This window comes from Orussus abietinus, unplaced genomic scaffold (genome assembly GCF_000612105.2).
Source record: "Orussus abietinus isolate OABI.00-Male unplaced genomic scaffold, Oabi_2.0 scaffold27, whole genome shotgun sequence".
Classification (NCBI taxonomy): Eukaryota; Metazoa; Arthropoda; class Insecta; order Hymenoptera; family Orussidae; genus Orussus; species Orussus abietinus.
In genome coordinates, this window is record NW_019394254.1 from 393,890 (window position 1) to 420,665 (window position 26,776).

The window sequence follows — 26,776 nt, forward strand, 5'->3', positions numbered from 1 at the left end:
AAAGAAACGAATGGCGACCATTATACGTTGTGTAATAGTTGCTGCAAACCTTGAATAGTGAAAATTCTGTATGAATAAACACTATGATTTAGGAACGCTACTTAAACCAGCTGTAGATATCTGGCAACACTGGAATGGAACATGAATGTGGCAGAGGCATTTGTCGTGTCATAAATTTCTTGATGATTGGATGACGATATATGAAGTGGCGCCGTTAAATAAAAAATATGTGGAAACTGTTTATTATAAGCGATTTTTATATATACCTTCTTGTATGTCAAACGACTGTGTCCATTGCTGGACACGATCTTAAAGGCTTCGATGATACGGTTTTGTTTAGAATTAATTGGCCAGGCGAAAGTAGCGCTGATTTATTGGTACGTATTATTAACGTATTCCTTTAACACATAAGAACGTGTAAATTATTACGTGATTACCTTGCAGGAAACGCAAACCAATGTAGCACCTTATTTTATAACAACAGCAAATAACGAGCGATACCAATGTTTCATCCCAGATACAACAAAACAGGAACATGATCATGGAGAAACCTATACGTGGCTCAATCCCATTGAAATTTTGTCTCCACTTTTCACCCAAGATTCGTGTTCTTTCAAGGTATATATTACATTCATTGGTAAATGAATTGAAATAATGGTGAATTTTTAACGATACCAGTATGTTTGTTCAATAGTTAGAATCATACTGGACCTATGAATTGTGTCACGGCCGCTATGTGCGTCAATACCATGAGGAACGAGAAGGAAAGAAGGTTAAAATTCAAGAATATTATCTTGGTAAATTAGATCCATCGGAAATAGTGAAACTCTCGGCACAGTACGATCAGCGAGCAAAAAATTCTAATAAAGCAGATATACCTGTCAAGAAGGTAGAAGGGGTCAATATGCCATATGTGGAAATCAAAATGTCAGATGGTACACTTTGTGATTTAAATGGCAAACCGAGAATGATTAGAGTATTGTACACGTGTTATCAACATAGTAAACACGAAGTATTTTCTCTAAAAGAGATTTCAAGTTGTGAGTATGAGGCAGTGGTTCTCTCTCCGTTACTCTGCCACCACCCAGATTATAATCCACAGGACACGGGAGAAAATGAAATTAATTGTAGACCTGTCAATGGGGCTCCAAGAAAACCAAAGGCATTATCTGCAATGGATGCAGAAAGCTTAAAACTCAGACATCCTCAAGTGACGGTAATGTATTCTATTGCTATTTAGATTAGAATATATCCATTCCTTCAGGGGTGCGATTTCTTCAACAGTTGACTGCCTTCTAAAATACAGGCTACTACATGTAGTTGCGAATTTATTTACTTTCTAGTGTTACTTTATAACTGGAAGAAACTCAGTTCCTGCTTGTTCGGTTTTGAACTTATGCTTTATATACTAATTAGGACTCCATGATTAGAACAAGAAATATATCAAAGTGTTTTTACAGCCTATTTTTCACTCTGCAAATGATAATGTTCTTGATGAAGTTTTAACGGTTCAAATGAAACTTATTTGTGTATACTTCCTTATTCATATTAGAACTACATTGGGTGTATTTCTTTTTTTTTTTTTTGTACGAAGGATGAATTGTTTTTATGTATTTATTCCTGTGACAGATATTTCAGTACCAACATAATTGTTTGTTATTCAGGATGGGAACCAGCAGAAAGTCTTTGCGATCTTCCATGTAGATAAGGAAGGCCAGGTTAGAGTATTTTGAATATCTTTGGGATTGGGACTAATGCTTCCTGCTCAATGAGTAAGCCAATGTGGCAAAATGTTTCATATTATTCTATTCTTGTTTCATATACTACCTACAAAAAAAGAAATATATCTCGTACTAAACACTTCACGCACTAATATATGAATTATATAATAAGACTAGAAATACATCATCTCATTTTAAAAATACTTTTCTGCTTAAACAACTCGCTTTCCAGAATGCTTGATAAATTATCTTCCATGTTATAGTGCACAGAATTAGGAATTTACAGAGAATTATAAATTACCTTCCTCAATATTCTACATCTTTACAAACTGATATTTATCATTATACAATACAATTCCTTTCTACTAACTTTTCCATCCATGCTGTATAATCTGTCCATAGTTTTACATATTAACATTTTCATCGGTACACTTTACGGGGCCTGGGAAATGGAAGACGTTACTTTCCTTTAAATTCATCGACGTTATCTCGTTCCGATAAATCAGGCCTTGTAACAAACCTGTTATCGTATCAGTGCCAAATTGATACGGATGCATTTATGCACTTTTATGTTAGTCTAAAATACGTCTTATTTCAGGATGGAGAAACTCGCGTTAGAGTTAAGATTCATCCCGTGGACGGAATTGACAATAGCAACAGCATAGATAAAAGTCTAAGTCCTATCGGAGAACAAGGGACTAGTCCAGTCGACATCACTCCTGTTCAAAACTTCCTCAGTGGTAAAAACTGCTTATATGGGGTACATAATCTTATATAATATCTGTCAAGTGGAAGTGTCAACTATTTGAATATTTATCCTTTGACGTTATGTAGAATATAATACTTTATCTGACTTTGCGAATATTTCATAATATAATAAAATGTTTTCTCAGGGTAACGGATGGTGGAAATATGAGTTTTGTTACGGACGCTTCGTAGCCCAATACCACGTGGAAAGGGATGGGTCCAAAACCGTAGTAAACCTTGGCAGGTTCAATTTAAAAAAGCACTTGGAATGGATCGAAGCCCATCCCAAGAAAAGGCCAAAATCCCTGGCTCAAAGAAAGCAGCTTTCTCACTTTTACAGTGGTGGCAGCGAATGTGACAAAACGGGTAAATTAAGACAAACAGAGGTAAGCGAATGTATTTTTGAGGACAATGAAATTTTACTATCTGCGTTTTAAAAATTCATTATTCTTTAGTGAACATTGTACTGCCGTAGGTTAAACTGAAATGTGTAGAGCCTCAGACAACTAGTCCAGCTAGCGTATCCTTGTTCTTGCTAGAACCTAAAACCTGCGAATATATCCTGGGCGTTGAATCTCCACTAATTTGCGACATCCTCGAATTTGCGGATGATAATGGACTGTTAAGTGATCAAACCTCGTGGAGTTACATCGATTGGAAAGCATACTTGCAGGAGGAAGAAGAAAACGATTTGGACGAGAGAATAGCAAATGGAGACGAATAGTTCTATTAATTAATTCTAAAAATACGTATTGATCGATGCTCAAAAGCACTTTTGAACACCCAAGTGTTCGCTCAGTTTTCTACTCATATCTAAGAAAACCGGTTCAGGATATAAAATCTATAGAGCGTGAACATATTTCCAAACCCAGATCGAATTCAGTGAAAAGACACAAACCACGAATAAAAAATACATTGTAAATTATAATACACGATGAAGACACAAGTTTCAAAGTATCCTAAGCCAATACAAATTATTTATTGTCACGTTTACTCCGCGTTAATATAACAATTCTTTAAAAACGTCCCGACTTAAGACGTTCGGTTTACTCGATTATTAGTCTCGAATCAAAAATCGAAATATCCGTCTTACGTTCTCGAAGCATCAAAAGATGCGCGATTCCCGACTAACGTTGGATCGCCCAATTTGCAAGTATTCCATCGAACGGAAAAAGAATTAAGAAACGAGCATTTACGAGCTCCTCTAACGAGATGGACCGCGAGTCATCTCCCATCCGTTCTCGGCGTAAAGAGATGCAACGATTTATTTCATAAGGACGATCGATCTATGTCAGCCGACGTTGAGTCCGATCCCAACGCGAAACTGTTGTTTGGCGTGATTGAGTAACCCGCTGATGACCAAGGAGGACTCTGGAATGGGATAAAGTTTCTTCTCGAAAACCGCTCCGATGGAGGTCTCGGAATTAACGATTCCCCGAAACACGAGGTCGGCATGGGGCACGTCCAGCTGGTAGACTATCGTGCCAACGGACTCGTGGGTCCTAAAGTTGGCCTCCAGCTCGACGCCCAGCTGCAGCTGCTGACTAGCTTTGCGATGGTAGCAAACATGGACGCCGGCGTTCCCGATCGTGGTGGACAGGGTGATGGGACCGGTGCTGTACCTGAAGGCACCCGACACGACGGTCCGCATGCCTTTGGGTACTCTGGGTTCCCCGAGGTACGCGACTTCGGCTCCCAAGGTAATCCTGGAAGTAATGGCCTGAAGGAAGTGCAGGACCACGGTGCCCTGCAGCTTCATCAGGTGCGGGTTAGCTAGGGTCAGGGACACGGTGGAGTCGTCGGAGCGATACTCAAGGGAGGAGCTGCTGGCCTTGTACTTCCCCTCGGCGACCTGAGCGGCGAACTTGAACCTGCATCTACACCCGAGGGTGTGCACCAGCCGAGCGTTCAGGTTTCCGTTCGGCATCAAATCCCCGCTGACCAGAGGGTACCGCTCGTGTAGACCCACTTTCTTCGTGCCCGAGTAGGAGGCGTTGAACTTGTACCCCGAGGGCGTCACCGAGCTCAGGGTTACCGTGTGCGACACGTCGAAGTGCCTGCTCAGCAACTTTCTTACGGTTAATCGGGCTCCCTCGAAGTTTCGGGGATAAAGGTCCTTCACCTTCTTGTGAATGTCCTCGAAGCTGCCCGGGTTCCCCGGCTGCGAGCCTTCGCTGCAGACGACGCAAGGCTGACCGTCGTCCGTGACGCGTCTGTTCGAGGACGCGAGCGCTATGCCCATTATTTCTAACCAGCAATGTCCGGCAATGCTTCGAGGACATTTAGGTGGTATCCGTTCGTCGCACGAGATCCCGTAAGGGTTTTTACAGGCTTTTAATTGTCACCGAACGGCTGCGGAGGTTAACGTCGGACGGAAGATCGCTTTTGTATCTCTGGTTCTCCGCGCGCCTTCCAGGTGGCGTCAGCGCGCCACCTTTTGATATGGCTTTGGACTGAATGTTCAAATTTCCCGCCATTCTCCATTTTCAAGCTGAAGTATTTTGAAGGAGCTGAGAATCACTCGGATTTTGTAACCGACAAAAGAAGCGAACAGAAATTGAAGTAACCGAAAAGCGTATGAAACTCGAATTTGTCAGGCAAAGAATTCATTTGAGCACGGACTCACGAGAGTTTACTTAAGTTTAAAGTGATCCTCAGTTTTAACGTTTAATAAACGATTGAAAATCTTGAGATTTGAACAACAGTGGTTGAAAATGTCCAATATATTCGATTTGTTTGCTGGGGTTGGAGAGCCTCGAAAACAAACTTCGGTACTAGGTGAGATGATTTCCTTTCGGGGATTAAATTATAGATTTAATGCTGCGGAAACTTTTATAACTATTTTTCTTTTATTTTTAGGATATTCTAGGGGCACAATGTGCCCTATGACGAAGTCGAAAACTATGGGATCGATGTTAGAGCCACCGTTGAAATCTGGTCTGGTTACGAGAAAGCCAAAGGGGCTGTCTCTGCGCTCAAATTCTGATTTAAATCGTCCATCTACACCTCTTCCTAATGTATCTAAAAGTAGCGACAGCGAGTTGGATTATTGCAAGCCGAAACTGACACAATTGGATATCTCTGGACGACCCGTTTCTCCTCGCAACAAAGATAAATCTTCAAAGGTAGATGATAAGCAAAGGTGGGTACTATGCGATTACAGCCTCTTTATTATGGTTTTATTTTATAGGTTAACGAGCCTTTGAAAATGAAGTCAGAAAAAGCATCTTCCTTGAAGAATATAAGTCTGAAAGCAAAGAAATCTTTGGATGAAAGTTGCTTTAAGAAACCGTTAACACCCAAGATGGCAAACAAGAAAAATGATCGACTTCCAGAACCAGAGATCTTGGCTCATCCTTATGATCAAGAACGTGAATTTAGTATGTACATTTTATTATCACGATATAGGGATTTTTTACTGCATTGCAGACAAATTTAAATAGTATTGAATTTTGCATACTGTGGACATTTCCAGATTACTTGTTCAGTGAATCTATTGATAAAGAGTTCAACAACCTGATGAAAGTGCTTAATTTTTCTAAGAACAAAAATGAAGACGAAGGTTTTGAGTTAGGTAAGATACACTTTTATTTAATTTATAAGTTATGCATTTAATCACGATTTTTTCTTTCAAACATTTAGAACCTGAAGCACTCATTTCTCCGGTAATGCCTACCTTTAAGATATTTACTGATGCATCAGATGATGAAATAGACAAGGACACCTTCCTCGATTTACCAGAATTATCTGATACCGATGATGACTTTTAACTCAATTAAGAAGCCTTTATAGATTACTTTCGCACCCTCGCTTGAACGAATGATTAAGTTAAGAAATGTTCTGTTTAAAACAGGAATTTGGGAATTATATTCAGACTCTAATCGATGCATTTTATTTCTGAATTATTAAATGCTTTAATGTGAGGCAGGTTCCATTGTAATTTAATTTATATAATAATTTTGTTCCCTACAAATAAAGGGCTTAGTGCAAAAAAGTTGCAAGTGTCAAATGTCACATACCCTTTTGCACTAAGCTGTCAAATATTTTTTTCGTACCCACACATAAGTGATCTCTTAGAAGACTACAGAAATGTCACAAACAACGTTAAGACTGTATTAATAGTAATAAAATGTAAAATTAACTGTAACTTGTATGACATGTCTATGGTTAAAACATCAGACCAAAATAAATGCATTATATTTCATAAAAAATGTGTGCACACGTGTCGAATTTAATTACAACATTCAAAAAGTAGACAGTCTGTGTCAGTAAGCTTGAAAGTTCTATCAATTTCATTGCTCACTTCAATTTGTTTTTCTTTCTTTCTTTTTTTTTTTAATGCTAACCTAATTGACATTGAACTATCCATCGTAACTATAAGTAAAAGGTATGGCTGCTGATAAAGTTATTACTGTTGTAGCAGGAATACCTAACGATATGGCATTTGGTCATGTTTGTTATGTCGCTAGTAATTTATCTGACATGCTACCAAATTTTTATTTTGAAAGGATTTTCAAAAAAGAAGATGAGTGGAAGGTATTTTGATCCATTATACAAAACTTTTAGGGAACTGTATTATTTAATTTTATGTAAACTTGTATCATAGCCTTGGTTAGAAGAAATATGCAACGCTAACAATTGGTCTCATATGACATCTCCATTAATTTGGCGTGAAAATGGAATTTGTGGAGGTAATCGTTCGTATGTCGGAGGAGTAACACAATTTTGGGAATTGATACATGAATACTATGGTATTGTCTCTCGACTTACAAGATCACAACTTGAAAAGTTAAAATTAGATACAACATTGGTGGGTCCAATAATTATTTCCAATTCAACATTTATAAAGAATTTTCTACTCAAACTACCAGATCTATTCTTAGGCTTGCAAGAAAGAAACAGAGTTTAAGTCACAGAATATTCAGAAGCAGTATCGTCGTGTAACCATAATTGGAGCAGGAAAATCTTTCTGTCAAGATCTAGTAGCACAATTGGTAACGATGAAGGAATTGCAGTTGCAACTTGGGGTCACTGTCAATCTCATTGATACTGCTACTAATTTTTCCAAGCTAAGGGAAATTGTTAAAGATGCATCGTTGATCGGAGGTGGTTTGAATGCTGCCATCGTGCTGCACTCGATACCTGATGGTTTATCAGATTGTGACATTCTACTTATACTAGACTATGTACCAAGGTAAGCATGAAAAACGTCAAAATCAACTGGATAATGAAATTACCAAAATGAGTAAATTTAAATTGCTTAGGCAAGGTCAAGGAAAAACAGAGAAATGGCTACGGCGTAACTACGAAAGCACGCATGAATTAGCTGAACAAATAAACAGATATGCTCCATCTCACATGAAAGTAATATTTTGCTCTACAGGGCCAACGTGCTTTTGTGCTGGTGTTCTAACAAAATTTGCTACAAAACTGAGGAAAGAAAATATTGTTGCAGTCAGTGCTCACTATGCTTTAGAAGTAGTTTACAATTTTCTTAAATCAATGAATATCCCATTGAACGAAGTTGGTTGTCCTCCTGTGTGGGGATTCTTAGGTCGATGAATATATTTTTTACAGTACATATATTGTAAATTAAAATAACTGCTATAAATGTAATTTTTAATTTATTACAGGAGTGAATGATTTCATCGACATGTGTCACATGCTTCAAAAACATAGAGTAGTTAAACTGGATACAAAGGCATCGATACCAAGTGAAAAATCAACATTGCCCATAGGCACAAACTGTACAGAGTTCCGTTGGTTTTTTTATGCAGTGCATAACAAAAGCCCTTACGAGATGCAACCCATATATGAGGTATTTTCAAAATTGCTTAAATTATTTACTTGTAAGATTCTACTGTGTATTTAATTTTTTAGAATAACTTTGCTATCAGAACTAGCCAAGGAAATAATAATCATATGTGTAAAGCTATTTGTGACATTATCAAAATATGGTACAGTGAAAATGACAACAGCGATGATCAGATCGTATCTTTAGGAATTTTTTCCGATGGTATGCAAGATTTTCTTCAATAATAATTATTACAGTTTGGATAGTAAAATAATTACTCTTCGCATTATTTTTTATTGCCAGGTACCTTTGGGATTCCAGAAGGACTTTTCTTCTCTCAACCTGTTTACTTACAAAAAACAAAAGAGAGGTTTCGTAAATGGACTCCATGCTCCGAATTTCCTACTCCAAATATTCCGTCATGGATATTTCGAAGCTTAATAAGTACTGCCGATGAAATTGTTCGCAAATTCATACAATTGAATTAAAATCATGTTAAAAGCTTACATTGCGCATGTGCAGAAACGATTTCAATCTACTTCCGCTTGTTAGGTGGCAGCACTGTATTACTGTTTACCACTAACCTTTAAAGTTACCGAGTACACGTGTGAATCTTGATATTGTTACATTACCTGCTAGATTGTTTTATTTATCATATTATTATTTGCATAACTACATATAGGACTATGAAGTGAACTGCTTGTCAAATAAATTATGTAATGACAAATAAATTCTATAAAAGCTGAAGGTAAGTTTATGTTTTAATAGAAGAGCACTTTCTAAATGCATGAACATCACATTAATATAAATTATTTTTCTGTTCAGAAATTATACATTCACATAACAATAATATAAAAAATAAAATGAAAGTAAAAAAATCAAAGATTGTTGCCAAGAGGGTGAAGAAGAAACAGCAATTGAAAAAACCATTAAGTAAGGTAACAACGGAAGAGTTTTTTGAGCAAAATTTTGAAGACAGCAGTGGTGAGGATGAAGAACGAAAAAGTAAAAAGGGTAAACTTAAAATAATTTGAGGAATGTAGCTCATTTCTAACTGCCTGTTGTAAATTGTGGTCTCTTATAGGTGGCAGCAATAGTGAAGACAAGGATTATGATAGCGGAGAAAGTGATATGGACCCTGATGAACACAAAAAATCGTTAATGAAATTAAAAGATACCGATCCTGAATTTTACTCGTATTTGAAGGAAAATGACAAAAAACTTTTAGAGTTTAATTTGTCTGATGAGGATGATGTACCTTCAGAAATCGAGGATAGCAAAACTCATACCCTTGAAGATAATTTAGAGGTATAATTCATACCTTTGTTTTATACAATTTAGCATGGTATTATTAAAATTTTTATCATTTAATTTATTAAATTCTCACTTATATTTTAATTAATATTGTTCTCACTTATATTTTAAGTAATGTCTTATATTTTAATTAATGTGGGTAAAATAGATTGCAAGTGATGAAAGTGATTATGAGCCAGTAGGAGAAGAAGGTAGTACTACTTTAGGGGGTCCACAGAAAGTAACACAGAAATTGCTTCAAACTTGGCAAGATGAACTAGAAAAAACCAGGTACCAACACTGAAGCCTTTACATCTATTTTATAATACGTACATAAATATTTTAATTTTAAGAGTGGATAATATTTATTTTTGACTGATTTTCCAGACCCTTAAAGACAATAAAAAATGTTGTTGAAGCTTTTCATGCAGCTTTACAAATGGTGGAAGAACCAAATGAACCTAAAAGCACTCGGTATAAAGTTGAAGGGGCTACAGGTTTGTAACAATACCAGTTTCTAATAAATTCATTATTATATATATTCATGATATTTTTCGGCGTTTTAGCATTCAATGGAATAGTACGTTTGTGTATTCTACATCTACCTCCTGCGTTCAAGAAGTTTCTACAATTGGGTCCAGGAAATTCATTTGAAGCTCATAAAGCGAAACGGTTTGTCAAAGTAAAAACAGTCATAAAGTCATATCTTACAGACTTAATTAAGGTAAGTAAGTGATTATTAAATTAACAAAACTAGTAGTCATATAGATCTGATTATTCAATGTTATTTATTTTAGATATTAAAAAACGTAACGTCATCTAACATCCTTACTGTACTTTTGAAACATCTTCATCAAATGTTACCTTATGTACATTCATTCTCAACGCTAAGTAAACCTCTGCTGAGGATACTGTTGCAAATGTGGTCAAGTGGTGAAGATACAGTCAGAGTTGTGGCTTTTCTGAATATATTACATTATGCATTAGGTCGCAAAGGATCGATTCTTGAAACCTTGTTGAAGGTAAATTTCTTCATTACTGTTTTTACTCAAATAGGCACATTAAAAACAAAACTAATTTTGTTTCTTCTTATTAGACAATGTACGTCAAATATGTTGAAAACTCCAAATTCGTTTCTCCGATAACCCTACCAGGAATCAATTTTATGAGACATTCACTATGCGAAATATTTATGCTCGACTGCAATCTTTCGTATAACCATGCTTTCCTTTATATCCGTCAATTGGCGATTCATTTAAGAAATGCAGTGACTTTAAAGAAGAAGGAATACTTCCAAGCAGTATATAATTGGCAGTACATTAATTCCCTGCGGTTTTGGGCTGAATTAATAAGATTAAAAAATCAGTCAATGTTGCAATCACTTCTCTATCCTTTGGTACAGGTATGTCATGGTGTAAAAAAGTTTTATTGGCCTCAGCTGGATCTTGTTATTTAAATATATTTAATTTGCAGATTATCACAGGAACTATCAAAGTAATACCAACTACGCAATACTATCCTTTACGATTCCATTGTATAGAAATATTAATAAACATTTCTAAGGACACCGATACTTTCATACCGATCTTGCCATTTGCTTTGGAGGTAAATTAGTGTTCGTAATTGTATGTGGTGTTAGTCAGGATTAGAGTATTATAATTGTTTCTAATGTTTTTCAGATACTTGACTCATATGATTTTAACAAGAGGCATAAAGCAGTGTCCATGAAACCCATACCATTAACTTGCGTGCTGAGAATGTCCAAGGCACAGTTACAAGAAAATGGCTTCAAAGACAGCATCATTGAAAATATCTACGAACTTGTATTAACGTGTGCAGAGAAAGACAGTCATAAAATTTATTTCCCCGACATGTACGTGCCTTGTGTCATACAGGTATGTTTTTTGACTGTTCTATAATTTCAGTGTAACGTAACAGAATCTGATTGTTTCAAATTTCATAAATAAATTATGCTACCTAATCCTATGTTTCAGTTGAAAGCATTCGTGAAAAAGTGTCACGTAGCGAACTACTGCAGAAAAATTAAACAGCTCTTAGACAAGATCGAAGAGAACCGGCAGTTCATCGAGAAGCAACGAGCCAACGTAGCATTCGAATTAAAGGACACCGTGGAAATAAAAAATTGGGAGAACCGAATGAGAGCCCAGGGAACTCCAATTTCGAAATTCTTCGAGTCTTGGATCAAGATCCAGCGGTCGCAAAAGCTGAAGCTTTTGACAAAGAACGACGAAGTTGCCGACTTCGGTTTACCCACGTTAAAGAAACTAAAAGAGCGAGCCAGAGAGACGGAAGAAAACGGGGATGACGACGAGGACGAGCTCGAGGTGCTGGAAAAGAGAAAAAGAAAGTCAAAGTCTGGGAGGCGAGCAGAGAAGAAAAAAACCAAGCACGCCGCCCTTGAGGATATCGAAGACCTTCCCAGAGAAAATACGGATATCGTCAAGGAAACCAGTGTCAATGATTGGGATTGATGATGTATACTTTTTTACGCCTACAATCTTGTCTCAAGGAGCATCGAGAAAGGAACAATAAAGCCAGTCGTTCTCACAGGAGCGTTCAAAGACTTTCCGTATGCAATTCGCTGAGCCGCGACACGTAACTTTATGTTTTTTTTTTTAAATCGATGTAGGTCTATAATGAAGAAATCAAGAGAACGGATCACCGATGGAACGCGTTAGAAGACATCATTTTCGAAGCAAAGGTCTCGCCTTGTGGTCCGACGCACTGTCCCTGGCGGATGCGAGCGGTCGTCGGACCAAGAGCTGAAAACCGAAAGCCCAGAAGCCCGGTCGCTTTCTGGGGGTCTATTTTTATCGAGCGCGACCCGAGTCGCGTCGGGAAGTCTCGAGCAACGAGTGGCCGCTACTAGCCGCTACTATCCGCTACACCGGCTACTGCGAGCCGCATCGCCGTGTCGTAACTGTCGCCGTCCCTACCTTAAGGGAGCCCAGTGCTCGAGAGCGCACCAAGTACGTTTGCCGCGCGATATACCGTACCCGAGACACGAACTTTGCCGTCGTTTTGCGTCTCGAAGCAACCCCGAGCCCCAGTGAACCGCCCATAATTCCATAAACCTTCTAATCAGCGTGACAGACATAATCCTCCGATCGTACCCCTGGAGGAATACGCCTTGTACCTAAAAAAGCTCGAAAATAGTTATTTCCTCCCAAGTTCTACGGCATGCCGACAGTGAAATTGTAAAGTAGATCGAGCTTTCCCGAGACTTATGTGCCGCTCATGGTAATGTCGGGGTTCGCGGTCAATTTTTAGAATTAGAATCTTATAAATGTTTTGCGAATTGGTCGAGGGGTTGGAATACGCTCGGGGAATGGACGCGCTCTATAGACTCCTTCGCGCGTCGCCAACTCGCCGGTCCTCCCGAGAACGATTCCGCGGATTTGTAGAAGTGGGTTACCAAATAATGCGCGCCTGTGTGCGCCCGTGGGTAGAGGACACGTAACGGGATTCACCGGTGTTGGTCGCTCATATGTAGCGCCTGGGGAATATTTTGCAAGATGCAAAACCCGACCGTGTGCTCCCGGTTAGATGGCGAGCGCCGAGCGACTCCGAGTCCGGCCGCGGCGAGTCGACCGAGGGAAGTTACGTAAAATACGAAAACCAGACGGCCCGAGATACGCGCGATGAGGACGTCGGTTAATAAGTAAAGTATCGAATACTAAAAATTGCACGAGACCCTGTCGAGTCGCTTATTACATTCAGATTTAGTGAAAGCAGGAAGAGTTAAGAAATTTCCAGTGCCCAGGAGAAAACCCCTTGGAAGTGTACTTGGCGTGAGACTCTACCTGCTTTTTTTATATCCGTTCCGTCTACCGTTTCGTGCATGCCGTAAGAGGACCCATCGGGGTGTTATTTGGATTTCTGAAATGGTCTTCGCGGAAGATTTAATCCTCAGCGAGAAGAAGTGCAGACCGTGTCCGATTCGTCCTCTTTTCCGACAAAAACCTTCCCGAAATAACGAGCCGCTTCTTCTCTTTCGTCGGCGTTTCGTCGCAACAAGTGTTCCCTCGGCTTATATTTACTGCGCCGTGTCGGGACGTACCACTTGTGCGTTTTATTCTTTGCGGGTACTGTGTAGAGAGACCCGTAACTGGGTTACTCCATGACCCATTGTCAGGGAACGGTATCCTTCCTACCCCTCTGTAAAAATGAGCGAATAATACCATCTCATCGAGCGCCGATCGACACCTCTGACGTAATCTCATCCGCGGAGATTCTTTTTCAATGTTTCGTAACAAGCCAAATATACACACGTGGCGCGCTAACTCGTGGCTCTCGATTTCGTTCGTTTTTAGTCAGAGCCATTCACATTCGAAGGTACTCGTGTCGGTACGTGGAACGCAATGAATCGCGCGTGTGGGTTCAAGTAGCGGTGGCTCGGCAGGAATCGCGGGGTGAAAATAACCGTGGAAAAGCCCCAGGAGTAGACAGAGCCCGGGGAGAGGAGATTTACGCGAGCTTCCCGCCAACCAATTCGCGCTATCTTGCGATTTTGCGAATGTAAATGCGTTTGGTCATCGTTAATATCGGGTACCGGGAGAAATTGAATTCTGCCGAGCTCGGGGGGAGGAGGCGGTCGGCCGATTAATTCCGGCCACGTCCCTTCGCCTTTTCTCTGTTGGCAAGGACGCAACGGGGGTCGATGCAAAAGAAACGCTAAATTTATCTGTTCGTAACGTTAGACGATTCGACGTGGCTGTCGGGCCGGCGCGGGCGGACGGCGAGCGTCGCGCTCTTCGAGTTCCTGGCGGGTGGAACCCGGCACTGAACGAATTATCTCGACGACTTAACGGTAGCGATATTCGATGAATCTTTCCTCGCAAAATCGTACGCGAATTGTTACAGATTTTTTATACTCGGTCAGTTGCGCGTACTCCTCGAGTTATGGCACCGAACGAATTATTTCGACGACTTAACGGTGTCGATATTCGATGAATCTTTGCGCATAAAATTGTACGCGAATTTTTCTAGATATTCGATGAATCTTTGCGCATAAAATTGTACGCGAATTTTTCTAGATATTCGGTGAATTTTTGCGCATAAAATTGTACGCGAATTTTTCTAGATTTTCGTCAATTGCGTTTACGGTTTATGGTAAAATTACCGGCACTCTAGAGGATTAATAGGGTTGCTGGAAGTCGAGGGTCGGTCGGGGCAATCGGATCCATCGATCATCCTCGAGTACTCGTAGGAAGACCTCGAGGATTTACGAGGACGCCGCTTCAGTCCGTATTTTTAAACGTTACGAGCAAGTAAATTTAGCAGTCCTTTTAGACCGGAACCCCGTTGTGTCTGCGCCAATAGGCGGATTCTCGATCCGATTGACAGTAGGGTAGGAGCCAACTGTTACGTACACCCCGCAAAGGACCTTCCCGATTTTCGCAGATTTTGGTAATTAGGGCCGATATTGTCCTACTCGCGGTCCTACTCGTTACAATCGGTACTTCGATATGGAATTTCTCTCCCTTGATAATTCGGAATTTCGCAGAATCGCGCGTCCGAATCGATGCGGCAGCGGCTTGCACTCGGCCCTCTCACCATGAATCATTTGCATTTCTACAGACACGATAATACGAAACGCAATATTGTAAGCAACGCAGCGGCGTACAACCTCGCCCCGGCTGCTAGAGATGTTGCGAGCAAGTGCGTGAACTACAGTCTGCAAGCTACCAGCAGCTACTTGCAGAGAAGCGTCTCGGCCGACAATGTTGTAGTCCGCAATCGCGGCTTCAAGCCTTCGGACCGACACGACCCGGTCAAAAGAAGATTCCTGGAGAGCCTGACGTCAAAGATCCTGCACTTCGACATGGTGAGATATCTCTAAGTACATGTAAAATACGATATCGAAAATAAAATCTCACCCTCCCTCAGGAAAGCGGCGAGGCTACGCCGATCGACCTGCAGAAGTTGCTGACGCCAGCATCCGACTCGCCCGAGATCATCCACTCGAAGAGCAGTAAGGAATTCGTTAACTGCGATGCAATTGAAGTTTTAATTGATTAAACATCGAGAGGCACATTTTTTTTTATTATATATTTATCTCCCATTTTCAGAAAAAATGTACGCTTCCTCGTACTTCTACGCACCGACGCATCCCACGGTGGAGGACCAGGTCGAACTCGCACGCCGAATTTCGCATTCTCTGAGCGACGTCAGGAACATGAAGAGCAAGGGTCAGTCGATGTACGTCAATCGGAAAAAGCGATCCGTCAAGTGGATCCACGATGGGAATGGTAGCTGGAATTTTTTTGATTATTTATTTACTCGTTCGGGTGGTAGAGATAATCGATTGTAATTTCGCTCAGGGCTGGAAGGCGAGGACGAACCTCCGTCGCCGATTCACAAGGTGAACATCGAGAATTCAAGAGATGTCTTGGTTCACCGGAGAATAATTTGATTTTTCCCGGCAGGATAAAGTTCCTCTGAAGTGCGTTATGAATCCGAATGGAAAAGTCCTGGACATGCACTGCATACAAGCTCTGGGAGAGGAAGTGAACATCGAGCCGATACCGGCGCATCCGGAGAAAATGTTCGACATCGTCCGTGACCTCAACAACCAGAAAGGCCGCGGTAATTTATCGATATTAAAAGATTTCATTTTTTTTTGTTAATACTAAGATCGTGAAGATTCACCCTGAAATTACACGGACGAATCTGACAAATTTCCCGAAATGCTTTGAACTTGAGCCAAGGCTTCCTGGTTTGGCTTCTTCGAAATTGCACTTTAGTAGACCGGTGTCCGTATCCAAATCGATTAATTTCAACAAATTTCAGGCGCGGAGATATTTGCAAAGCGCAGAAAACGCTCCGAGAAATGGGTGGTGGATAAAAGTCAGCCCCAGACCCCGAGTACTCCGGCAGTATCCAAAGCTCCGATTTATCCTACCAAACAGGTAATTTCCCCTGGATTTGGCACGACCGTCTACATGAAAACTTGATCACTCCAGCTCGATAATTAAATCCGTTGAATACTTTTAGGACATTGCCAACGAGAATGCAAAGTTCCCACCGATGGAACCCTTCCCGTCCACGCCGGCGTCGCAACCTTTCTACAATCCTTTCACGTTGGACCTTTCTTTGAACGGTGCCAACTTTTCAACAGGTGAGAACGCACGACAGTCGCAACTAATGCATGATGTTACTTGGCAAACCGTGCTGGCACCCGTTAGAAAACATTATTCCCGTATTTTCGTTACGGTGCGTATCTGCGCTAAGCAATGGATAACTGGATAGATATGACAATTTCTGAGAACAAAGGGCTGCAAATTTCGAGACGTACGTCTCTCGACCTCTCGTAATATCGGCCTACTCTAGATTTAGAACGCGAAGGATTCCTGCATAAACTTTTGGAATCGGATCAAAGGAGAGCGTATATTTGCCACGAGCCTTATAAGTGGAGCTCTATCCGGACAACTATTAAAATCTCTAATGTTTAAACGGTCATGAACTTCGCTCAGCCCCTTATGGCAAAAGTTTCAGGGAACAACTATAGACGTGCCAGTAAGGCAAACCATGGTCTAACAAAATGTGCCGAGGTGAAGAGAACCCACGTAAGAGAAGTCGCAGTCGGGACCGAGGTCGATTTCCCACTTAACCATCCACCAGGACGTTTCGTCAACGTAGAAAAATCCCGACGCGTCGTCCTGGACGAAACTAACGACTGCTTGGCTAACTCGTCGCTTCGCTCGAATAACTGCTACAGCCGATCGCTAGCTAACCCTTTGGCAAAGCCGTCGATGAGTCGCAATCGCGAGTCGAAGCCCATGAAGACGAAGCCCGAAAGACGCGTCTACGAGGAGCACTCCGACAACAGCGAGGAGAACGAATACACCCCGGTTCCTGTAAAACAACTTATTCAAGAATTCGAGAAAACCTGCCGACCGTCCATGCAGTACAAGAAGATCAGCCCGAAGATCGTGCCGATTATCCGCCAAGCAACGGTCGACAGCGATTTGTCGAGGTATTTTAATTCTCGCCTCATCAACAACTACGAGCAAGTGTCCAGCAGAGTCCTGGAGCCTCCAAGATGCCCGCAAGAGGAAATAGACGAAGACGAGGACGAAGAGGAGGACGAAGAGGAGGACGAAGAGGAGGAAGACGACGATTCGGACGACGACGACGACGACGATGAGTTCGAGCAGTACTGCCAGTTTCCTTCGAATGGTTACAATAATTTCGACCGCGGGGTTTCCAACTCTCCGTCTTTCTGCGAGGAAGAGAGCACCAAGTCTGAGTTCCTGAAGACCTCTAGTCTCGGCAACGGGGAGTCCGAGTTCACCATGAGCCTCGTCGATGAATTTTGGAGACGACAAGTTGCTAATGGTCAATTAACTGGCTTCGATGAGTTGACCAATGGAAATTCTGGGCTTGAGAATGGCGATGGGGATGATTCCATGGAGTCCAAACCTAGAGTTCTCGCTATGGTGGCCTCCCAGGAAGATATTCTGGAGACGATTAGAAATCTGCGTAATACACCTGTTTTGGAGAACTTGGTCCCTGGTGCTTCGCTGGAGTGCAAACTGAATGGCGTCGACTCCGACGTAGGCAAGTTAGAGCGCATGGGCATTGCTGGCTGTTGCTGAACCCTTCCTGAGATTTCATGTGCCTTGCTATGACGAGCCTGACTTGTTCCGTCGGGATCCCCTTTCCTGCATTTTCAGTCAGTCCTGATGTTGAAATTCGTCCTGAAATGAGTATTCCTGGTGAGTATTTCTGGAAAGAGAGCTTAGGATGCCACCGAGACGTCTTATTTACGGTGGCGTGGAGGAGTGCTCTGTTTACCATTCGCCTTACTGTTTTTCAGATTTTTGATAAGCCCTGTGAATAAATAGAGAGTTTAAATCCTTATCTGTTAAGCGTGGAATCCGTTTTTTTAAGCATCATAATGATCGGACTTGGATCTGCATCATTTGTTTTTCATAAAATCAGGTCGGATGCTATCGAGTCTTTATCGAGATCGTGGATTATCGAAAGTGTTATTCGGTTGCACAATTCATCCGATAAGTTGTAACAGTAATTGTATTTTTAACACGTTACAGGGCAGAAACTCTACGAGAGTACCTATAACGGACCGAAATTATCCAGCTTTCAGACATTGACGAATTATAATACTGCACCCCGAGGCTGGGATCAGTCCCAATCTTATTATCGACCAATCAAATTTGAAAAGCCTCAGGACACGATCGTGTACTCTGACTTTTAGACATGCAACTTTACCTAATCTTGGTACGTCAATTAATCACGCTTTTAATCAGTGACCGCGATTACGCGATTATTATCAAACCCGTAATTGAATATTATCTGTTTACAAAGTATAATCTAATTATCAGTCTACCGATTTATGTTTATATTTATTAGTTTATCGTGTGTTAGAAATTTACAAAGAAATGGATTTTCTTGCAAAGTGTATCGGAGGAGCTAAAAATTATCTGAAGAGAGTGATTTCTTTTAGGTTTCCGAACAACCCTGAAGATTACCCAAAGGACATCGCTAACGAAACCTGTCTCTGGTGTAACTGAGCATGCTCCTATTTTTGCTGAGTATTCAATGCTGACTCTTTTCAGAAGAAAATTATAAATGGAGATATATAAAGAACGTGGTGTTAACGCTACGTTAGTTTGAGCTTAATTATGCTTAATCAACCTACCTCCTCGATTCTAGAAATAACTAGTCTACGCTCCTAGTCAAGATCGAACTCTCCAGTCGGATTTGAAATACTTAATTGTAAAAATATACCATTCGTATATATCACAAAATGTATGTGCCGCTCGAGAGTTCATCAGCGATTATTAATAGAAATCCGGAACGTTGATTTTTGCTTACAGCGGTGTTACTTTGTTGCATTTTTATCGATTACATATGATACATGAATAAACACTGTTTTCTTATTTCTTGTCGCTGACTATTTCTTAGAATCATGAATACAGTGCAATTAAATATTGTTTCTTGTGTTTCGTTTTCTTTTGTTGACAAAGGAATCTATTAGATTACTTAAGTAATTATTAAATAAGTTCCTTAAGTATGAATATATTACATGTATTGTTATAAGTATAAGTGCATATAAATGTATTTACGGTATATGTGCGATGTTCGATAATTAATATCAGAAATCTCTCGATGCCACACCTCCCTTTCTATCTTTCAGTGTTTACAAGAAGCTAGAGTTATCTCTATTTTATGGATTTTATCGATATCATTCAAAACAAACCACTGAATAATGTCAAGTGGAGAATTAAGCTTACGGATCAATGACCGAAAAAAATAGGATATTGACCTCACTTTATGAGACTTAATCTTTTACATTTTCTTTTTATAAAATACTTGAAATATATGGACGCACGAAAACGCAATTGTAACATTGCAACTCTTAGTGTTTTCGTGTATTATCGGAATGGATCTGAAAATTGCTTTAAAAGACGGATCGAGTAAGAAAGGACAAAGTATTGCTTGATAAAATGAATCGCCAGCAGTGTTCTCTCGCGAGGGAGTCGGAGGGAATATTTCCCGTATCTGGCATTTGCAGAGAATACGTCCATATAGTGCACAGCATTTAGACATGTAGAATACAATGAAAGGTTCATACACATCAACGCGATAAAAGGAGGCATAAGTACGAGACGCCGGCTCAGAAAATTTCAAATTCAATAACTCCGTCGGATCGAATGCTAGTGCTTTCCTCGAAAATAAGGAAACATAACCAAACACAATTATGTCAGGGATCACTGTCCCTTTATTGCTCCCTCTGCTATTTGGCTATTTTTTAACGTCAGGGAATTGCGCACATATTCAAACCTTCACACGGTCCTTAGAGTCTACATGCGGTTATGCAGTAAGTACCAGAAAATTTCATAAATTAATTGACCTGTACCGTTGGTCAATGAACACATCAGATTTTAACAGACTTTCTATTATAGGCATGCCCCACAATAAGCAAGGATAAGTTGAATATCCATTTGGTACCACATACTCATGACGATGTTGGATGGCTGAAAACGGTGGACCAATATTACTTTGGGAGTAAGCCAACACTTTGTTCCTAAGTAATACTATATGAAACAAGAAAGTGAGACATAATTTTTTTACATAGGTCAATCCTTAATCCAAAAGGCAGGAGTGCAGTACATCCTCGATACCGTTATCGAAGAGCTGCTTAAAGATCCACAAAGAAGGTAATTGGTTAAACCTGAATGTTAAGACAGTTAAGTAAAATTAATTATTTCGCACAGGTTTATTTATGTGGAAACTGCTTTCCTGTGGAAGTGGTGGTTGCGCCAGAATGATGAAGTAAGGCAAAATGTTAAAACTTTGATAAATGAAGGAAGACTCGAAATTATTAGTGGGGGATGGAGCATGAACGATGAAGGCTCTACTCATTATCACTCTGTTATCGATCAGTTCACCTGGGGATTCAGGTACATATTTGTTAGCATACAGTTGAAATAATGCTCGAAGGCTTTAATTACGAACTTAATAATTTCAGACGTTTGAACGATACTTTTGGAACATGTGCTCGACCTCATATAGGATGGCAAATTGATCCTTTTGGACATTCAAGAGAACAGGCTTCAATGTTCGCCCAGATGGGCTTTGATGGCATGTTTATTGGCCGTCTAGATTACCAGGACAAACTTAAGCGGTTAAGTGAGAAATCTGCTGAATTCATCTGGAAAGCAAGTCCTAGTTTAGGTATGCTTAGTTAATTCGGTGTGCAATATGTTAGAATCTTGAACAACAATACGTGAGGACCATTTTTTGTTACAGGTGGAAAGGCAGATTTATTCACAGGTGTCCTGTTTAATAACTATTCACCCCCACCAGGCTTTTGCTTTGATGTGCTCTGTGCCGATGAGCCATTAATCGATGATCCTGATAGCCCTGATAATAATATTGCTAAAAGAGTAAGTATGCCTTGAATAATCAATCCATAGTCTATATTATAATTCCAATGACAATGACAATCTAGTTTCAATAGAAGATTTTACTTGGAAGTAGTTTCTCACATTCAGCAATGTATTGTAATTATATTATGTGATTGTTTTTAAAAAGTTCGCTCTGCAAGATGTATTTAAGACTTAAATTTATTTTTCTATTTCTAAATAATTACATGATATGTGGCGAGTGTAAGACGCGATGGTCTGCTAAAAATGTTTGGTCAGCATATTAATACGTCATTTTATTTTAATTCTTAGTTATTAATTATATTTGTTTTTATGTCAGATTGATTCCTTTCTCAATTTCACCGGAGAGCAAGCTCGCCATTACCGCACGAATAATGCAATTTTGACAATGGGAGGAGATTTTACTTATCAACACGCACAAATGTGGTTCAAAAATTTGGACAGTCTAATAAGGTACTAAAGGCTTTTTAATTACAATCACCAATCACCTTTTTTCTCGAATAGCCTAATTACTAAGAACATGTGTCATCATCATTATCCTGTTAAAGTCTTCTATGAAAACGAATACTTCCTTGTTTAATACATTGCATTTTTTTATAAAAAAATTGTACAACACAAGGGGCCTATAAAAAATATTTTCTATACATATGTATAGAATTCTTGTAAAACCAAGTACAAAAAATGATTGTGCATAATTAATTAATTAACGGTCCATAAGCAAAGTGATCATTTAACAGGTGGAGATATTTGTGGCTTATGTACAAAATCAATCAAGGTTTTATAAAACCAATAATATTATTCTCACAATGGGTGAAGATTTTAACTATCAAAACGCGAAAATGTGGTTCGTTAATATGGATATGCTTATTAGGTAAGAAGGTAGGCATGTCTATTTATGGCATTCTCTTACTCTAAGATTTAATGGAAATTAATCACTTTTCAAAAATGATTAAGGGGAATAGTACTTTTAACATGAATTCTAACACCATAGAGTTTGTTTTACATGATTTTGCATGATACTGAAATATGTAATTTATCAATTACAATTTTTTAGTGTCATAATTTGTTTTTAGATATACCAATGCTCGGAATGGATCAACGGTGAATGTATTTTACTCGACACCATCATGTTACCTCAAGGCTTTACATGATGCTAATTTGAAATGGCCAACTAAGACCGATGATTTCTTTCCCTACGCGAGTGATCCTCATGCATATTGGACTGGGTACTTCACTTCTAGACCTACTTTGAAATTCTTTGAAAGAATGGGTAACAACCTCTTGCAAGTACGTACCTAGTTTCACTTTTTTTTTATATTTCAAACGCGTACTTATCGCATGAAATATGTTTTTAGGTTTGTAAGCAACTTTCAGTGTTAGCACACTTAGATTCAAAAGACGAGCATTTGAGTCATTTCCGAGAGGCGATGGGCATGATGCAGCATCACGATGCAATAACTGGTACGGAGAAGCAAAAAGTTGCTAGCGATTATGCTCGGATTTTGTATGCCAGTGTGCATCAGGCGGAACACCTTAATTCCGATGCACTGAGGTAAGTATAATGATTTTGGTACGATAGATATTAAGGAAACTCTGTTAATATCTTCTTATTAATTATTTCCATGAAGGAAAATCTTAGCGAAAGAACCTGAACAACCTCCCGTTAAGTTTTATTCGTGTCTACAATTAAATATAAGCTCTTGCAAGCCAACCGAGGAAAATAAACAATTTGTTGTTACCCTTTACAACTCACAAAGTCGTCTTGTGTCGACTTATGTACGACTACCGGTCCAAGGAAACTCGTACAGTGTTAAAAACTCCACAGGTTATTAACAAAATATTTTTTTGCAATATTGTGTCGATAATGTATGTCATATGGAAGTAAAAAATTCACGACATGTTTTATTTTCTAGGAACGGAAATAACATCTCAAATTGTGCCGATTCCAGAAACAGTTCTAAATATTCCTGGAAGAAAAAGCACTGCCACAAAGGAATTAGTTTTCTACGCTGATGAAATTCCACCCCTTGGCTATCTGTCATTTTATGTTACTGAAAAAGTAAACCATCAGAACGATTACATTAATGAAGTTCAATCGGACACATCCATTGGAAATTCTGTAAGTAAAGCAATTTTCTATTAAATTGTTAACCTAATGTTTATTGTTTATGTGAAATTCTGTTTACTTTTAAAGCTGTACGATGTGAGTGTCACCTCAACTGGTGAAATCCAGATTCAATGGAAAAATGAGAAGATGAAACTTGTACAATCTTATCATTACTATGAAGGAGCTGAAGGTAATAACAAAATCTTTGCAAATCGTTCCTCCGGGGCTTACATCTTCAGACCAAAAAAACCGGAGATAAACAATCTGACATACAGTGGATCATTTAAAATTTATAAAGGTACGTCAAAAATTACTATCAATATCAAATCTCATTTTACTTTACAATAAAAAGTAAAATTTGTTCACAATGGGATTGCACAGGTCCTCTAGTACAAGAGATTCATCAAACAATAAACGATTGGGTTAGTCAAGTGTTAAGAATTTATAACATGGGAAAACAAATCGAATTTCATTGGCTCGTTGGACCCATCCCTGTCGGGTAAAACATTTTTCTAATAATGCTAATATCATTATACAATTAGTAGTTAAATAAATGAAGTATTGGTTTCTTCATTTCAGTGATAAAATCGGCAAAGAACTTGTATCCAGGTACTCTAGTAACCTCAAATCCGAAGGAACCTTTTATACAGACAGTAATGGGCGAGAAATGATAAAACGCTTGAGGAATTATCGACCAACATGGCAGGTTAAATTAGCTGAACCAGTGTCAGGAAATTATTACCCCGTAACATCAAAAATATATCTTGAAGATCCAAAACAAGGACTCAGACTTAACGTTCTAAATGACCGAGCACAAGGGGGAACCAGTATGCAAGATGGCGAATTAGAATTAATGGTAAGCATAAATAATAATACATAATTAATAATAAGCAGATGATTAACTATATCTCATTAGCTACACAGAAGGTTATTGAGTGATGATGCGTTTGGTGTGGGTGAGGCTCTGAATGAAGAAGCATTCGGCAAAGGTTTGGTGGCAAGAGGAACCCATTACATCTTCGGTGCTAGTACAACTGACAAAGATAATTTAGTGCTGGAAGAAAAAACCTTGGCTTTAAAATTAGCGCTTCAGCCATGGACATTTGTTAGCCCTGCTGTAAACCTTACCTACGATGAATGGAAGAAGTTCTACAAAATGACAGTAATTATATGACGCTGAGCGACATCCAAAGTGTATCTTATTTTCTGTTGCTAAACGTTTTGGTCTACTTTTTTTTTTATTTTAAACCAGAGTGCTGGAGAAGTTAAGGCACTGCCTCCAAATGTCCATATTCTAACTCTGGAACCCTGGAAAGAAGGTACCATTTTGTTGAGGCTGGAACATTTGTTCGAAGTTAATGAAGCTCAACAGCTGTCTCAGCCTGTCACATTGAATATTACGGTATTTAGTCTCCCTGATCAATTACTTAGCATAATGATTTTAGTTAGATAGCGTTTAGAACTTTTAAACAAGGTTTTATTTCAGGACATACTCCCATGGTTTACGGTGACATCAGTACACGAGACAACTCTAGGTGCAAACCAGTGGCTAGAAGATGAACAGCGTCTAAAATGGGAATCTGAAGCAAATGATGCGTACAGAAATGATCTGAATACCAATCCGCAGAGAGTACCAGAAGATGGTACTACTATTACTCTGAAACCAATGGAGATACGTACTTTCATTGTAGAAATAAAGCAATAGGACATTACATTTGTTATGTAATTTTACTTTCTATATAAACGCATTGTTTTAAGCGATATAAAATATAATTTGACACCCCTCCCATTAGATCAAGCTATTTGTAACATACAGTACTTTTTTGCTATTATCTTAATAACAGAGCGATATGACGCAAGTTGCATTATGTGTCATAGAATGGGACTAAAAATATATCGAGTAATTGCAGTGTTACGTCCTACTGTTTCCTTTGGTCACTGTAGTGCAAAGTCTAAAAACGACTGCAGACGTTAGTTTGCGCATTTCATTTAATATTTTAAGTTTACGTATAATGTTACCAGAGTTTGTTCCATCGCACAATTAAGAGCTTGGTAAAGGAAGGTCGACCATCTTGGATCGTGACATTAGGTGAAGTAATTGTGCAAAATTTTTGGCGGGTTCTTTATGAAACGAGGAATTTTTGCCAAACAAAGCAATGGCTCAAAGAAGGAGAGTACTTATGGTTTGCTTAGGTACAATTAATTAATAATTAAATGTACATGTATGCATAACAATAAACGTATATTTAATATTGTAATATTAAAGGAAACACTTGTCGGTCTCCGATGGCAGAAGCTGTGTTTAACGAGAAAATACAGAAACTAGGTTTAAAAGATTTCTGGGAAGTTGACAGTGCTGCACTAAAAGGATACCATACTGGAGAATATCCGAACGAAAGAACAATGTCAACACTTTATAGTAAAGGAATCACTAATTATAGTCACAGGTCCAGGGTGGTAAGCAATATTTTCATTTCTTATTGAAACTTCTACATTTTATATGACACCTTTTTTATCACAATAAGATTAAGGAGAGCGACTTCTATGAGTTCGACTGGATATTTGGAATGGACGAAGCAAATATGAAAGAATTAAATGAAATAAGACCAAAAGATAGCAAAACAAAGGTAGAACTCCTTGGCCAATATTATCCAGACGGAATATCGATTATAAGAGATCCATATTGTGTAAGTAGAATTTAAATTTGATGACCGGTCATGAATTTTATTATTCTGAATGCACACGTTTATATGTGTACAGGATGTCGATAGCACTGGATTTGAAAAAGCGTTTGAACAATGCTCGAAAAGTATAGAATCTTTTTTAAAAAGACACATTTAGGTTGAATATAACCTACGAGTTTGATCAACGGACGGTACATACCGGTTAGTGTTTGTTATTGCAAGGTTATATTACATTATTAAACATTGAAAACTGTTAAATACTTCATGCTTACATGACATGATAAGAAAATTGTATTGTTGAACTTCTAATTATAGTAAATGTAAATATGAATGTAAACATATTTAAAAAATATGAATAGACTCGAGTCTTTTTCTTTACTTTTAACAGCTTTCCATCTTCCCGCCTTTCCTGCCTATATCCCACAGCTCTGCACACCTCTCGAAATGTTCGATTTACAAGGTATATACCTTTATTTGCAATATTACTAGACCGG

At 39.1% G+C, this 26,776-nt stretch overlaps 8 protein-coding genes across 12 annotated transcripts; 7 read left to right on the forward strand and 1 right to left on the reverse strand.

The window, feature by feature from the left end:
- Positions 1-52: 52 nt before the first annotated feature.
- Positions 53-3,425, forward strand: LOC105694811 (endoplasmic reticulum lectin 1). Of its 2 annotated transcripts, XM_012415830.2 has the most exons (7): positions 58-377; positions 445-618; positions 695-1,216; positions 1,665-1,718; positions 2,320-2,481; positions 2,615-2,854; positions 2,944-3,425. In XM_012415830.2, exons 1-7 carry the CDS (start codon positions 228-230, stop codon positions 3,190-3,192), a joined length of 1,551 nt encoding a protein of 516 aa, XP_012271253.1. In that variant the 5' UTR covers positions 58-227; the 3' UTR covers positions 3,193-3,425. The 2 variants fall into 2 exon arrangements, with proteins under 2 accessions (XP_012271255.1, XP_012271253.1); XM_012415832.2 differs by lacking the exon at positions 1,665-1,718 and having other exon boundaries at positions 53-377.
- Positions 3,426-3,759: 334 nt separating this feature from the next.
- On the reverse strand, positions 3,760-4,710 carry LOC105694755 (mitochondrial import receptor subunit TOM40 homolog 1-like). The gene has a single exon (XM_012415702.1). The coding sequence runs from the start codon at positions 4,708-4,710 to the stop codon at positions 3,760-3,762; it is 951 nt and encodes a 316-aa protein (XP_012271125.1).
- A 228-nt stretch (positions 4,711-4,938) lies between these two features.
- LOC105694775 lies at positions 4,939-6,619 on the forward strand. Of its 2 annotated transcripts, none has more exons than XM_012415729.2 (5): positions 4,939-5,246; positions 5,328-5,593; positions 5,659-5,848; positions 5,944-6,037; positions 6,111-6,203. In XM_012415729.2, exons 1-5 carry the CDS (start codon positions 5,183-5,185, stop codon positions 6,115-6,117), a joined length of 621 nt encoding a protein of 206 aa, XP_012271152.1. In that variant the 5' UTR covers positions 4,939-5,182; the 3' UTR covers positions 6,118-6,203. The 2 variants fall into 2 exon arrangements, with proteins under 2 accessions (XP_012271152.1, XP_012271151.1); XM_012415728.2 differs by having other exon boundaries at positions 4,952-5,246; positions 5,944-6,042; positions 6,111-6,619.
- Positions 6,620-6,857: 238 nt separating this feature from the next.
- Positions 6,858-8,936, forward strand: LOC105694756 (putative malate dehydrogenase 1B). The gene is made up of 7 exons (XM_023434036.1): positions 6,858-7,004; positions 7,075-7,278; positions 7,379-7,662; positions 7,733-8,022; positions 8,102-8,286; positions 8,349-8,484; positions 8,566-8,936. Exons 1-7 carry the CDS (start codon positions 6,858-6,860, stop codon positions 8,748-8,750), a joined length of 1,431 nt encoding a protein of 476 aa, XP_023289804.1. The 3' UTR covers positions 8,751-8,936.
- An 11-nt stretch (positions 8,937-8,947) lies between these two features.
- Positions 8,948-12,122, forward strand: LOC105694844 (nucleolar complex protein 2 homolog). Of its 2 annotated transcripts, none has more exons than XM_012415919.1 (11): positions 8,948-9,010; positions 9,088-9,276; positions 9,347-9,570; positions 9,725-9,846; positions 9,943-10,052; positions 10,122-10,279; positions 10,353-10,577; positions 10,652-10,957; positions 11,029-11,160; positions 11,235-11,450; positions 11,550-12,122. In XM_012415919.1, exons 2-11 carry the CDS (start codon positions 9,126-9,128, stop codon positions 12,045-12,047), a joined length of 2,142 nt encoding a protein of 713 aa, XP_012271342.1. In that variant the 5' UTR covers positions 8,948-9,010; positions 9,088-9,125; the 3' UTR covers positions 12,048-12,122. The 2 variants fall into 2 exon arrangements, with proteins under 2 accessions (XP_012271342.1, XP_012271343.1); XM_012415920.1 differs by having other exon boundaries at positions 9,088-9,267.
- Positions 12,123-13,392: 1,270 nt separating this feature from the next.
- Positions 13,393-19,711, forward strand: LOC105694757. Its single transcript, XM_023434046.1, has 11 exons — positions 13,393-14,094; positions 15,157-15,403; positions 15,466-15,550; positions 15,648-15,827; positions 15,900-15,940; positions 16,005-16,164; positions 16,369-16,487; positions 16,573-16,712; positions 17,087-18,138; positions 18,633-18,819; positions 19,046-19,711. The coding sequence occupies exons 1-10, from the start codon at positions 13,697-13,699 to the stop codon at positions 18,794-18,796; spliced, it is 2,586 nt and encodes an 861-aa protein (XP_023289814.1). The 5' UTR covers positions 13,393-13,696; the 3' UTR covers positions 18,797-18,819; positions 19,046-19,711.
- A 385-nt stretch (positions 19,712-20,096) lies between these two features.
- LOC105694845 (lysosomal alpha-mannosidase) lies at positions 20,097-25,359 on the forward strand. 2 transcript variants are annotated; one of them, XM_012415922.2, is made up of 17 exons: positions 20,097-20,422; positions 20,508-20,610; positions 20,681-20,762; positions 20,820-21,005; positions 21,074-21,279; positions 21,355-21,491; positions 22,229-22,362; positions 22,565-22,778; positions 22,847-23,043; positions 23,120-23,316; positions 23,405-23,610; positions 23,686-23,896; positions 23,980-24,097; positions 24,178-24,454; positions 24,515-24,760; positions 24,851-25,000; positions 25,085-25,359. In XM_012415922.2, the coding sequence occupies exons 1-17, from the start codon at positions 20,303-20,305 to the stop codon at positions 25,301-25,303; spliced, it is 3,003 nt and encodes a 1,000-aa protein (XP_012271345.1). In that variant the 5' UTR covers positions 20,097-20,302; the 3' UTR covers positions 25,304-25,359. The 2 variants fall into 2 exon arrangements, with proteins under 2 accessions (XP_012271345.1, XP_012271344.1); XM_012415921.2 differs by lacking the exon at positions 22,229-22,362 and adding an exon at positions 21,811-21,944 and having other exon boundaries at positions 20,098-20,422.
- Positions 25,360-25,471: 112 nt separating this feature from the next.
- LOC105694846 (low molecular weight phosphotyrosine protein phosphatase 1-like) lies at positions 25,472-26,579 on the forward strand. Its single transcript, XM_012415923.2, has 4 exons — positions 25,472-25,791; positions 25,865-26,055; positions 26,124-26,285; positions 26,359-26,579. Exons 1-4 carry the CDS (start codon positions 25,755-25,757, stop codon positions 26,437-26,439), a joined length of 471 nt encoding a protein of 156 aa, XP_012271346.1. The 5' UTR covers positions 25,472-25,754; the 3' UTR covers positions 26,440-26,579.
- The last annotated feature ends 197 nt before the right edge of the window (positions 26,580-26,776 follow it).

What these genes read in the sequence shown, in the direction of transcription:
- LOC105694811 (XM_012415830.2), top strand. Translation starts at nt 228, where the DNA reads ATGTGGAAACTGTTTATTATAAGCGATTTTTATATATACCTTCTTGTA. An exon ending in AAAGTAGCGCTGATTTATTG is followed by an intron (nt 378 to 444) that starts GTACGTATTATT and finishes ATTACCTTGCAG; the next exon opens with GAAACGCAAACCAATGTAGC. An exon ending in ATGTAGATAAGGAAGGCCAG is followed by an intron (nt 1,719 to 2,319) that starts GTTAGAGTATTT and finishes GTCTTATTTCAG; the next exon opens with GATGGAGAAACTCGCGTTAG.
- LOC105694755 (XM_012415702.1), bottom strand. Translation starts at nt 4,710, where the DNA reads ATGGGCATAGCGCTCGCGTCCTCGAACAGACGCGTCACGGACGACGGT.
- LOC105694775 (XM_012415728.2), top strand. Translation starts at nt 5,183, where the DNA reads ATGTCCAATATATTCGATTTGTTTGCTGGGGTTGGAGAGCCTCGAAAA. An exon ending in TGATCAAGAACGTGAATTTA is followed by an intron (nt 5,849 to 5,943) that starts GTATGTACATTT and finishes GGACATTTCCAG; the next exon opens with ATTACTTGTTCAGTGAATCT. An exon ending in AGACGAAGGTTTTGAGTTAG is followed by an intron (nt 6,043 to 6,110) that starts GTAAGATACACT and finishes TCAAACATTTAG; the next exon opens with AACCTGAAGCACTCATTTCT.
- LOC105694756 (XM_023434036.1), top strand. Translation starts at nt 6,858, where the DNA reads ATGGCTGCTGATAAAGTTATTACTGTTGTAGCAGGAATACCTAACGAT. An exon ending in AAAAAGAAGATGAGTGGAAG is followed by an intron (nt 7,005 to 7,074) that starts GTATTTTGATCC and finishes CTTGTATCATAG; the next exon opens with CCTTGGTTAGAAGAAATATG. An exon ending in TAAAATTAGATACAACATTG is followed by an intron (nt 7,279 to 7,378) that starts GTGGGTCCAATA and finishes ACAGAGTTTAAG; the next exon opens with TCACAGAATATTCAGAAGCA.
- LOC105694844 (XM_012415919.1), top strand. Translation starts at nt 9,126, where the DNA reads ATGAAAGTAAAAAAATCAAAGATTGTTGCCAAGAGGGTGAAGAAGAAA. An exon ending in GATGAACTAGAAAAAACCAG is followed by an intron (nt 9,847 to 9,942) that starts GTACCAACACTG and finishes CTGATTTTCCAG; the next exon opens with ACCCTTAAAGACAATAAAAA. An exon ending in TTCTTGAAACCTTGTTGAAG is followed by an intron (nt 10,578 to 10,651) that starts GTAAATTTCTTC and finishes TCTTCTTATTAG; the next exon opens with ACAATGTACGTCAAATATGT.
- LOC105694757 (XM_023434046.1), top strand. Translation starts at nt 13,697, where the DNA reads ATGACCCATTGTCAGGGAACGGTATCCTTCCTACCCCTCTGTAAAAAT. An exon ending in GATCATCCACTCGAAGAGCA is followed by an intron (nt 15,551 to 15,647) that starts GTAAGGAATTCG and finishes TCCCATTTTCAG; the next exon opens with AAAAAATGTACGCTTCCTCG. An exon ending in TGGCGTCGACTCCGACGTAG is followed by an intron (nt 18,139 to 18,632) that starts GCAAGTTAGAGC and finishes AACACGTTACAG; the next exon opens with GGCAGAAACTCTACGAGAGT.
- LOC105694845 (XM_012415922.2), top strand. Translation starts at nt 20,303, where the DNA reads ATGTCAGGGATCACTGTCCCTTTATTGCTCCCTCTGCTATTTGGCTAT. An exon ending in GGACCAATATTACTTTGGGA is followed by an intron (nt 20,611 to 20,680) that starts GTAAGCCAACAC and finishes TTTTTTACATAG; the next exon opens with GTCAATCCTTAATCCAAAAG. An exon ending in AGAAGTTCTACAAAATGACA is followed by an intron (nt 24,761 to 24,850) that starts GTAATTATATGA and finishes ATTTTAAACCAG; the next exon opens with AGTGCTGGAGAAGTTAAGGC.
- LOC105694846 (XM_012415923.2), top strand. Translation starts at nt 25,755, where the DNA reads ATGGCTCAAAGAAGGAGAGTACTTATGGTTTGCTTAG. An exon ending in AGTACTTATGGTTTGCTTAG is followed by an intron (nt 25,792 to 25,864) that starts GTACAATTAATT and finishes GTAATATTAAAG; the next exon opens with GAAACACTTGTCGGTCTCCG. An exon ending in TTATAAGAGATCCATATTGT is followed by an intron (nt 26,286 to 26,358) that starts GTAAGTAGAATT and finishes ATATGTGTACAG; the next exon opens with GATGTCGATAGCACTGGATT.